The sequence below is a fragment of the Nothoprocta perdicaria genome, unplaced genomic scaffold, assembly GCF_003342845.1.
Source record: "Nothoprocta perdicaria isolate Ctin4 unplaced genomic scaffold, notPer1 scaffold_204, whole genome shotgun sequence".
Lineage (NCBI taxonomy): Eukaryota > Metazoa > Chordata > Aves > Tinamiformes > Tinamidae > Nothoprocta > Nothoprocta perdicaria.
Window position 1 is genome coordinate 1 of NW_020455250.1, and position 12660 is coordinate 12660.

The 12660-nt window shown below is 37.6% G+C and overlaps 1 protein-coding gene across 1 annotated transcript in view; it reads left to right on the forward strand.

Annotated features, from left to right (window-relative positions):
- Nucleotides 1-1838: 1838 nt before the first annotated feature.
- GPHN (gephyrin) overlaps nucleotides 1839-12660 on the forward strand; it is a gene marked incomplete at its 5' end in the record, with an annotated part of 40013 nt that continues 29191 nt past the window's right edge. Inside the window, 4 exons of the mRNA XM_026038206.1 lie at nucleotides 1839-1843; nucleotides 2087-2224; nucleotides 5124-5216; nucleotides 7969-8024. Coding sequence (XP_025893991.1) covers nucleotides 1839-1843; nucleotides 2087-2224; nucleotides 5124-5216; nucleotides 7969-8024 — 292 coding nt within the window. The remainder of the gene's footprint in view (nucleotides 1844-2086; nucleotides 2225-5123; nucleotides 5217-7968; nucleotides 8025-12660) is intronic.

Consider the following 12660-nt stretch of genomic DNA (forward strand, 5'->3'; position numbering starts at 1 on the left):
TCCACCACCTCGCCTTCCCAGCCTGTCCTTCCTAAAGAGCACATAGCCCTCCATGACAGCGCTCCAGTCATTAGAGCTATCCCACCACGTTTCTGTGATTCCTATGAGATCGTGGTGCTGGGATCGCACACAGATCTCCAGTTCATCTTGCTATTTAGTGACGTCTATGCACAGAAAATTCTGGGGAATTTGACACAGTTTTTTATCTTCATCTTACAAAAAAAATTCATCTCAGCATCCTCATCCTTATGAAGGTGCTGACATAATACAGCTATAATAAAGACAAATGCATATTAGCTTGCAAATAATGTGTCTGCTCTTAAATCCAAGAAAGAATTTTTTCCACTAAATGGATGCTGAATTTAAACTGCCTAGAGCCAAATGAAATCAAGCATTTTCAATAATTTAGGATGTAAGATGGCTGTGAGAGTTGCAGACAGCCTTAGTACTGCTAAGAAACTCTCCTGGGAATGTCTCATGCATGTAACCAAGCATTAGATCTTACAGTGCCCTAATTTGTTGCCCATGTCATCTGGGAAGGTGCACCTGAGTGCTCTTACTATTTTTTAGAGACATTTTATTTAGACTTCTCACTACATTTGGCACTGTACCAAAGCAGTTTGTATCAAAGCCCCCATTTCATTCTTGATAATCAAAGTTTAGTGGGCTTCATCTTCATTTTAGACCTTATTCTCTTTTCTTACAGCCACACTGTGCTTCTTGTACACATGGATGTTAAGACTTTTCCTGCCAGTGCAGGCAGCTGAAGTTCTTGTCAAGGAGCTCATGTGGTATTTTTAGAATTTCATCCACTTTGGCACTCATATGCATGTACATCCAATGCATTCTTGATCCTGGCAAATCCATTAAAGATATTTCTGCAAGTATCATTTTCCTAATCTTTTGGTTTGTATCCATTATCATTTATCTGTTACTGCACTAGTCCTCTCTTTTCAGTTGCTTCTCTTCACATTCAAAGTCCTTCAGAGTTTGTTATGCCCTGAGTTATTCAGACTCACAGAATATCAGGAAATCAAGCATGTTGCCAGTCACAGTTTTCTTTCCAGGGCCTTGATTTTCAAACAACTTTTTTCAGTGTGATCCAACCAGTCCCTTTATACTTGGAAAAAGTAAACATTAACCTGTCTTACTATTTTCATTCAAATTATCCATGTAAACATTACTTGGCTGTGGTGTCTACCAAATCCTGACAATGACTAAGCTGCCCATTAGCTAAAACTACTCTCCATCATTACACTGACTGTCCCATGATCTTGTTGTGCTCCCTTCTACCTTCCCTTCAAAACTGTTGACTGGATCAGTATCAACAACAACTTCAAGATATCAGCTTTTATATACTGGGCAGTGCTGATATCTTCTCCGTTGATTTTTCATCATCTGTATCTGATACACGTGCTTATCCTATTTAGGGTTAGTCATAGCTAGGAAAGAAGTGTGGTTTGTTTTTAAGGCAAGATATGCGGACATAGCTCAGAAGCTTTTATCCATCGTTAGAATCACAACTACGGCATGTTACAGTTCTCTCCAAGGACCTTATTGTAGCTTTTGAATAGGAGAGGGATTGAAGGAAAACTTAGTGGAAATCATTATGTCCAAGGTCTGAATGTCAAGTGCAGGTACTCATCAGAGGCTATAGAAGCCATCAAGGAAGGACAGAAGGAGTGAATGGATTGTCCTGAGCACCAGGTAGATCACAGAAGTGAGTCAGTCTCAGGAGATGAGCCACAGTGTCAAGTGCTTCATTGCCAGTTGAAGGGTTTCTGTTTCTGATTAACTGATTCTTTCATTCTCATCGAGACTTGTGTCATATTTTTCAGAACAAGTAAGGATATGCATTTTTGTGAACTTTTTCAATTATCAATTGTATTTTGTTTTAAATCTCCCTTTTGATTCTAATTGAATACCATACCATTCTACTTTCTGACATAAATTCTTAGTAGTAGCTTGAATTGATGTAGCTTGAATTAATTTATCCTTAAAAGCCGGATGCATTTCAGCAAAGTGGTTTCAATGAGCATTGCTCTGCGTGTCTACACGCTATAAACTCGGTACTCTCACCCTGCAGGTCACAGTGCTGTTGACATTACCAAGGTAGCAAGAAGACACCGCATGTCTCCATTCCCATTGACATCTATGGACAAGGCCTTCATCACAGTCCTGGAGATGACCCCAGTGCTTGGAACAGAAATCATCAATTACAGAGGTACTTTACATATAGCTGGATTCTTTGTGAGAATTAGAGTGGTTATTTTCTTTTCTCACAGCCAGCATAAGCCTTGCTCTTTTAATAGTTGTTGTGAAATGTCTCAGACGTACATAAACACATCTGCTCATAGGATGTGGAATATGCAACAAAGCAAAAACCTAAAATGCACAGCTTGCCTCATGAGTTTGATTGGACATGTGTAGATGCTGCCTGGTTCCATTTTGTATTATAATCAATCACTAAGTTCCCTCACTGTGGGGGACTCTTGCTTCACCCCATTTTAATCTGAAATTAATGTTTCAATCAAAGTTATTACTGATTCTAGATCACTTTGTTCCCTATCTATGGAATGGAATAGATGACTCTAGAACATTTCTCAGACTTTTAATTCTTTGCACATTGAAGCTTTTGGTCCTGTTATTCCATGGATCCTCATTTCTTAATTTTTCCTCTGAGTTTCTTGCAAAAGATTATTTGCATAGCAAGTAATGCAAGGAATTTTGGTCTCATAGTTTAACACTGCTGCCATGCAATACCATGCCCTCTATTGCTGCAAATATACAGTTGGAAGTCTGCTGCCTTGAAAGGCAGAAAGTTGAATATGTTTCTCTGGTCTTTATTACTTGTGAACTAAGTGGCCATTTTGATAGCATTGCTTTTTCATATCATACTGACATGCTAGCAGGACAAAACTTATGAAATGGTAACAAACCCTTGACCTCTAGTACACTTCCTCTCTCGCTACTTTAGTCCTATACCAGTACCCTGAGAGATCAAAATTCTTCACAGAACTATACCAGTTTCACCAGCTGAGCTCAAGAAAAGGTAATACTCACATTTGAAAAGGGAGTTTCATGCAATTCTCCCCTTCAAGTTCGAATCAAAAACCTATAAGCATAGGAAGGAGAGACTAAAATATTTAACATCTTTTTTTGAATTACAATTAATCAAAAAAGTTAAATTGTATGCTTTTAAATTAATCAAAAAAGACAGTAAATGTTTCAGATTGTTCTTTAATTGCTGATTTGCTTCACTTTAAATACCTAAGGCTTCAGCATCTCTTACTTTTGTTTTGCCTTATTGAAATTCATTCCAGCTACTGGCTAGCCATTTGTTCACTTTGAATATTGCGTGGCAGAATGCCAGGAACATACTGTCCAACTTTGCTCTAATTGGTGTGATTTTGCATGCAGACAAGAATTAAAATGAAGACACAACATGCCTGCTAAAATTAGAAGCATCAATTTTATGTGAGATTTAGTGTGTCTATGAACTGAGGGTGTTCTTGCTATCCCTTTGAAAGCTGGCTTTTCTGTGCTATAATTAAAATGTCTGTGGCTACATTCTTTTTTTCAGTGCAAGTATTCAAGCTTTCAGTGAGCCTTCTGATAACGTCTCTCTTGTCTTACCACATGACAATGTTAATAGCCATCACAAGGATGGTTTTCTAGTTGCTTTAAAAAGGTTTTACTAGCATTTTCATGGTTATACCTATGACAAAATGCAGCATAAATATTTGTTCCAAATTAAAATTTGATACATTTGGATGTAAGTACATTGATGTTATAGTAGTTATAATTAATTACTAGCTAAATTATATTGTGTTCATCAGTAAAGTATAGTTTCCCTTAGGGTGCCACTTAAGTGAAGCTGAACATTTTCAAATCCCCCAGCTGCTGTTTTTATCAGAACTTGTGCACTTAGTGTGCACAGCTAAGTCTTCTGCCAGTATATCTCTCAGTATATCAAGAATCACTTATGTTTGCCTGTCTATCTGTAAATCAAAAAACATCTTATATATAGCTGTCTTTTTTGGCATGTCTGTTTTTGGCATGTTCATCATCTATAAAACACATATCCACACAAATTCTCCTAACATTATTACCAATGCATACCTTCATTCCTTCATTCCTTTTCCTGGATGTAGCACCTTCCTATGCCACAACACACCTTAAAAGCGGGGGCATTCCAGTGAGCTTCCCATTTTCTCCGTAGACATGCTGGAAACAAGCTGCCCTCAGTAGCTCCTCATTTCCCTTCTCCTAGTCCATCTAGTTAGGCACGTAATAAATGTTCTTCCTCACGGTCCCGCTACCTGGAGGGATGAGGTACATAATTTCCACTTTGTTCCACATCATAAGAAGACAAAAGGAAGCTCTTGCTGGTCCTGTAAAAGCAGGCTTGAGGGTGAAGTTACTCAGGTCAGTCTCTACAGGGAAGCAGAGCCAAGTTGCATATCACAGTTGCAGCTGCCAAGTGAATGGAAAGAATATGTTTGAAATAGCTGTGAAAATATTTAAATTTTTTACAGTGTGAATTTACATAAACAAGGCTGACGTTTATGTTCACCACCTCTCCACTGAACAAAATTGTTGTCGTCATTTAAGCAAAGCTAGCCTATTGCAAAACTTCTGTGTTAATTTATGGAGTCATGTCCATCGTTGTTTATGTCCTCTGGGCTCAGTCCATCAACTTTCATCTTTTCACACAAAATTCACTTTTTGAATGTTATTTTAGAAGATCTTTAGAAATCAAAACCTTTTTTTAAAAGTTCAAAAGCACAAAAAAGCGTCCGTGTATTTTTGAGGGGTTTCAGGATATGGAAATACTGTTCCGTCTGACGCTACTACCTCTGAGTTTAGATACTTGGCATTCTACTCAACTGCAAGCAGAAACACAAACTCACTGATAAAATCTTTCATCTGTACTTTCAGACTGCAGTCTTTGTTTGGTTTTTATACTGGTTCTGACAAAAATCAAAAACCTGAGCAATCTATTCTTGAGATGTATGAGTACATGGTGTATTTTGTCTGTCAGATTGCATTGCTGACATTTTTCTCCCTTTCACTAGCTTTACTGACATGAAGCATGGTCTTTTCTCTTTTTCCCTTTATAGATGGAATGGGCCGAGTCCTTGCTCAAGATGTATATGCAAAAGATAACCTACCCCCATTTCCAGCATCAGTAAAAGATGGCTATGCTGTCAGAGGTAAGCACACTTTGTAGATATGCAGTGTCTGTAAAACCACGTTCTAGCATATTATTAGTTCACTTTGATGTTCCATGAGCGAGAAGTACTTGTATTTTGGATCCAGCTGCGACTATTATGCCTCAGATTTGATTCACATCATTGCTGAAGTCACTGTCTTGAAAGAAATACGTCTTTACTGTCTTGAAGGAAGACAGTAAAGTTTAATTAAAATCTTTTAAATGGACTTGTGTGTCTGTGTGTGCAAATGTGCTCATAGACATGCACCTGAGCTACAATGGCATTTCATAGAAACAGAAAGAATTCAGAGGACTAACATGAGAATATCTGCCTCTGAGTGACCGTTTCTTATTCTATTTTTCTGTTGTTAATGTAATCAGAAATTTCCTATATCTGTTACTTGGTTGAGCTGTCACAGTTTCAGCTTCCTATTTGTGAATTATTTTATGATTGTATTACATCATTTTTGAAAATACATGTGAGACTGTATTCTTATGAAGGCATCTGAAAAAAAAAATGATACTTTAAAAATATTTCAGTTGCTGTTTCTAAATAAGTAGTGTGGCTATAAGGAGGGAGCAGTGAGCTGTTCCCAGAAGACCTGAATCCATCCTCTGTTTTGCCACTAGATGCTGCATGATTTTGAGTAAGATGCTTCTCAGTTCATCAGTTTTTTTCATTTGTAGAATAGGATTAATGATATTTACTGCAGATACCTGTGGAGGAAAAGCAATATATAAGAATAACCTTATTACTAGTAGTGATGTCATTATGGTAGAAGTTGCATCATCCTAACACAGTGCTGAAATTTGGAGCATGATAGCCAAATTTCTCTTAGGGACATTAAAGTGTCATTTTTGTTACTAGCAGCCAAAACAATGGAAAGCAACTTGCCATCAAGTAGATGGTCCGCAAGCCCAGGCAATGGAAATAGACCAATAGGCTCCCTGTGGACTTGATGTATAAATAAAATTGCATATCTGCAAGATGAGGCTGACTGCAGCTGTCCATCATTTATGTGTGTGAGAGAGAGGTGCACTAAAATGCCTAGTAAGAGCAGCAAAGGCGTGCAGACCTAGCCAGAAAAATATGTGCAATATAATGCTGAGATGAGCTGGGGAGCTTTGAATAGAAAGCTGTCTGAAAAGGGCTTTGGGGACAGGAGAATGGTCTCCTGCAACGTGATTCATGTAAATGAAATCAAAAGTGCACTCTTAGTCAAGAGGCAGCATTGCTTCAGCATAGTAATGAACTCCATCATCAACCCCTTACAGAACCAACCTGCAAGAACCAGTTTGGGGATTGGATTCAAATAGACAACTTCAAACAATAGTGCTGTTGTTGTTCTTGTAGCTCTGTTATCTCAGGATGTAAGAGGCAAAGTTTGCAGTGAGAGATAATTTCATTTATATTAGCTGATATTAAATAGAATTTTTAAAGGATTAGCTTTCAGTCACATAAACTTGTCTGCCCCAAACCTTGTCTTCTTCTCTGAGCTCTCTCTTTTGCTTTAACAAAAAATATAAATCACTCGTAAATGTTAACTCCATGTTGTTACTACCAAATAAGTAAAATCTAATTTGGTAGCATTTTATCAGATATAAAATAATTTAACTGTTTGGAATTTCTTTTATCTTCTTTTGCTGGATCCTGGATATCATGGATATCATGGGCATTAGGATGAAGGCTATCACTGATTACAAGTCATCTCTGGGAAAACAACATCTGTAAAGTGAATAAAAACACATATTTGAATGTGATAGCGTGTCTGAACACAGTTTGTCTGAGCAGTCCTGACAACTTGCTTGCTGTGCTTGGCCATATGTAGTCAGCAGCAGAGCAGCAGATGTACAGATGTTGAGATGTCTGTACACCATGGGAGATCCCACAATAACGACAAGTCTGATTTTAAGGATGACCATCAAAAGATATCAAGTTGTAGGCAGGGAATTCAAAGGCATCATTTGTGGTTCCTTCCATTTAGGCAAGGAAGCAAATTCCTGTGAAACAAACCTTTCTATTTGCATGCAGAAAAGGCAAAGGGCATACAGGCAGAGTGATTTTTTTCGTTACAAAACTTCTCCTTTTTTAAAGAGAATTTCTACCCAGGGGAAAATGTAGTTTAGTTTTGATATTGTAATGTTTTTATATGGTTCTGCATATTTAACAAAACAAACAATCATTGAAACAGAAAAATCAGATGCATAAAACTGAGTGAATAGTACTGTGTAATCCTACTGTCTTATGAAACTCTGAAATGTTTGTCTTGAGCAAATGGAAAGAAATTGTCTGATTAAAGTAAGTCCCACATAGAATGGCGAGGTAGTAATCATACTAGAAACTTTCTTCGGATCTGAAATGATAAGGCATATATGGAAATAATAATTGACTTGAAGTCAATTATTTCCTTCATTTTTAAGGAAAAGGAAAACAACTCTTTTTCTATAATGCTTTGATTCTAGTTTGGGGATCTTTAAGAAAAATAGCACTAGTATAACATGGAGTAAAACCTGTGGAATGGGCAGTAGTGACATTTTTAATTCCTAAAGCTGCTCAGATAACATGAAGGGGAAGCTTAAACATCCATAGTAGTGATGACCTTGTTTTCCCTGTGAAAATAGGTACAGATTTGGATAAATTAGAAGTCCTAGAGAATTTCTGTTAAATCAATCTCGTCTGAATTTTCTTACTATCTCATTTATTTTAGTTCAGCCTATTTATCATCTTTACCATTTGTACTGTCACATTACAGCTGCTGATGGCCCAGGAGATCGTTTCATCATAGGGGAATCCCAGGCCGGTGAGCAGGTGAGTGCAAACTCTTTTGTTCTTGCTTTTTAATGTTTTTTTGTTGTTGTAAGAAATGGCTTTTTTGTTTTTATAAGCCTTTTCTTGTGTTCCAATACCCTGTTATTCTTGAAGATGGCTTGAAGTAGGGCACAGCTGTATCTAGCCTCCTTCTGAGTGCCTTGGGATGTGATTTCAAAAGGTGAGGTAGTGTGGTTACATAAGGAACTAGCAAATCCCCAAATACTTCCAAGCTGGTATGTCCTATAGGTTTGCAGACAGTAGTGGTCTGCCCTAGCTCAGTGTTAGAGGACACAAGGTTTCTGCTCGCATCACAACTTATATGGAGAAAAACAAGAATTTAAACACTTTGCTGACAAATTTAAACAGGAGCATCAACCCAGCAACTGTTTGCACAAACTGCTCACACTGATACCTGCAAACCAAAATGTGGGAATTCTGTAAGTCTTTGAAGATAAATAATGATTAGAGGTCTTGAGAAAACCTGACACCAGTTTGCAGATAATTTTGAGCTGTCTTTTCCTGCTTAGTATTGCTCTTTTCTGTTCCTTAAATGATAAGTGTGTTTGCGTACCCCTACAAACACGTGGATTAAGATTAACAATAAATTGGGCAGCATGCATCCACGACCGGTTGGTGCCATATAAAGCACTTTCTTCTGCTTTGCTGTCAAACTCAAGTCTACATTTGGTTAAATTCCCGTACAGATATGGAGGTGACAGAGAAAAATCGGTAACCTACAGTCAGTTTGTGTTGTTCTGTCCACTGAATATACTAGCAACTTAATCATACCTGCTACCTCCTGTTTAGGAGAGCATGAGATAATCCAGAATGTTTCTTTACAATATGTAAATTGGAAATTTTCAATTTGTAATCAAACCCCAATTTGCAATTCTATCCAGAGCTGTTCTATGCAAAATCTTGCACAAATGGAGTAACTTGAAGGCAAAAGAACAGATTGATCTATTTTAGCAGGGATTGTATAGGGTGGCCACTTTGACTGCTAACCACAAAAGCCTCAAGTGAAACAGATGCATTTCAGAAGTTGTTTTAGGTTTCTAGAAGTACTACCAGTAGCAATATTGTTCCTTTTTTTTTTTTTTACCTGGAGTTGAACTGCCTCTAAAACTTTAATGGGCATTTGACTTGGCTAATCAGAGTAGACTCTGAGAAACATTAAATAATTTTTGCTGTAGCTACCATTCACTTTCATGAATTGTACTTCTGTGGCATAGATATTTTCTCAATATTAATGTTCATGTGAATTGAGATGAATGAATCTAATATCCAAAACATGTAAAAATATCTTTTAATAATTAAAAATTTTAAACTAATCAATTCAGCCTTGGATTCTTTAGTCTTTTGGGCAATATTTTCAAACTTTAGTCCAGACTCCAGATGGTGACCCACAGATATGAGCGTCCCGATCAGTTAGAAGGTTTGTAGGAATGATAGAAGTGCAAATGGGAGATCACTATTCTGCTAGAGAACTCAAGAGCACTCTTCATGGACAGAATATTAGGAATGAAAAACCTCTCTGACAAGAAACAGATACTGGAGGGATAGAGTGAGAAGAATTACCTTTATGCTTCTGGAAATACGAGTGGCAAGTATGAAAAATTAGGCTGTCGACCTCTACATAATTGATCAAAGGTCCTTTCTCAGGCCAACACATCTTTGTGTTCATCTCCTGCCCAAGAAATGATTTATAGCTTTAGAAGTCTCCTCAGGCTCATTTCACCCTTCAGTCACTCTCAACAGCAACATACAGCTTTTCGCATTACAGACCAATTAACTGAATGATTCACAGCAGGTAGCTGAAGATAGGTTTAGATTTGGTTCATCCTGTAGTGAAAAAGGACCTTATTTAACTACTGCTAACAGAGGAACAAAATGGGACTGAGAATTACAAAAGGTATATAACCAAGTTGGACATTTCTGTATCAATTTTTAAATTATATATTATTTTCAGATTGCTATTTTCAGATCATTGTGTTTGTGTTCACAGCCACTTTTTACTCTGAATTGCCACTTCTTGCTCTGCATTGAAGAAAACTTTCAGGCACTAACCTGCTTTGGAGAGGTTAGGACACGTCTAAGAGCGCTAGTCAAGGGCCATCAACACTGGCTATCAAAAACTGACCTACCTGGGGCAATGATTTTCTTCATACAAACTTGCATTAGTTGAGGCTTAGAATTTCCTGGAAGATTTTTTTTAGAGAGGCTCTCGTGATTAACCAGCTGCAGTATGGGGTGAATACAGTCACCCTTCTGATACCTTGGGCCATTTTACAGAAAGGAGCTTGCATGTGTCATTACAAGCCATAATCCTGTAGCCTGACTCATAGGTGAAGGAGAGGACTCCTACAATGGGGGATGTGGTTTATGGAATATTTCTGCTCTTTATTGATTAACTAAAATAAAATACATCATTGGTGGTGAAGTCAAAGCATAGAACCCCAAACTGCCATAATACAGGTACATAAGAGATCTTAAAGCAAGCCCTTTAAAAAAACTTCTATGCAATAGTTGTATATTGGTATGCTTTCTGAGAAGCAATTGTTTGTTTTTCCTTGCTAGTCTCTAGCCTAGAAGATAGCAGTCATGCAAATTTATACACAGATCTGATGGTATCATTTGTTCAGAAAGTTTATCTGATCAGTTTATTACAGAACAAAAAGGAAATTAAGTATATAAACAACACAACTAAGTCTAAAAACAAAAGATATATCATAATTTTCTTTAAATGCTTTACATCATTACACCTTAAAAACTGGCATATAGTAATAAATTACAAAAGCACAGACATTTACAGCACATGTTATCATCATAGGCACTGACTTCTGTCAGAGTCCTAGACTTGATATATTCCTTGTAGAATAAAGAGACCTTTTTGGCTCCTGAGACCAAAAAAACTGCATTCTAAATGGAGAAAATTTTAATAGCATACATCTGTCCTTTAAAACTTGCTGCTTGCTGCATGAATTCTTTAGTAAAATTGAAACAATATTGTTTATTTTAAGTGGATACCTGTCCACAGCAACATGCAAAATAGATCTCATAATCCAAGGCATAAGCTTTGCCTTTTGCACCATTTATTTTTATAAAAATCAGGCAAAACAAAATAACACACCAAACCAGGTTATTTTCACTTACCTTTTAAGTATCTTCAGTATAAATGGCTGCATCTCAGCAATTCATCTGAAGCTCCTTGCACAGCCTGTGGTTAGAAATAGATGCTTCTAAAACATGTTTTTTGTCTGATCTGTGTTAGATAACTTCTTTAGGATAACATGAGTCCTGCCTTGAAAGCACATTAGCCATGACATGTCGCAACTGTGATTTTTTTTTAGCTCCTTTTAACATTTAATGCATGCTCTTCTCAAAAGGTGTTAAATTTCTTTCACCCTTAGAGAAGGGCCAACGTGAAATCAAGGCTTAGCTCTCTCTTCAAATACAGGGGTCACTGTGAGGGGTGACCAGTGAGGGTCAAAACATTCCCAGCCTCTCCCTAGTGCCCTTGTCCCAGTGAGCTGAGTACCTCAGCTTTGGAAACACACACATTCCCAAGAAGTCTTCACATTTCAGAGGTTACTGATATAGAAAAAAGGGCAAAATAAAGCCAGCTTTGCCCAGTTTGAGCTATGGCCAGTGACCTAGGGTTTACAGATGTCCAGCCTCCTGTCAAAGGTAACAGAGGAACCAACTGCGGTGTGAGAACATTGGATCTTAATAGTGCTCAGGCAGTATTTCTTCCAAGTCTGTTGGTTCCTATTAGATACATGCTGACCATAATGTGAGAAGTCCTGGCCCTATGCAGATGCTGCATATTACTGTTGATCTGCAGACGAATTATATATGTGGCATGTGCAGGATGTGTTGAACTGAACACAGAGAGCTGTGTGGGCAGTGTATAGCACGTGCACACTACCAACCCCAAACACACTGCACTTACGTGCTGCACAGAGAAGGCAACTACCTTCTAGCAAGAAAATCAGCCTTATACCAGCCTCTTGCTAGTTGCATTTTATTAGAAATGATTGGGTTATTTTTAGTTAGTTATCAAATGGTTATGATCAATTTACAGTTTTACTCTGTTAGCAGTTTTGAAAATGTATATTATAATATGCTGCCGGGCATGAAATCTTAATAAAATCATGTTGTTTGTCATGTTCTGCTATTTTCCTGTGTTTTGTACTGTATCTGCTGAAACTCCAACATGTGTGGTGACATTAAATGTAGCACGTCATACCTTTTAGGCTTTGTTACACAGATCCTCACAAAGATTGCTGTTCTGTGTGAACCTTGGCTTTGCTGTGGAGCTGTTGCATAGTACAAAGAAACCTGTTTAAAAATGAAGCAGCTAGTTATGTTACCTTGCTTAAAATCTTTTTTTTTTTTAATATACAGTGCAGTGCTAGTGAACTAGAACAGAAAACCAGCCAGACCAAAACAAAGTTCAACCCTGGGGAACAGTATACACTACATGAAAAGTATTTATGTACAGAGATGCAGCACAAGATTTTTGCTCATGTAAACATCTCCAGAGTCTCCAGCTCAGAGTTTCCTCTGACAGTTCTTTTCCTGAGCCAAGCAGAGTATCAGTGCATTGCTCCTTCTGAAAGCTATTCCTGTG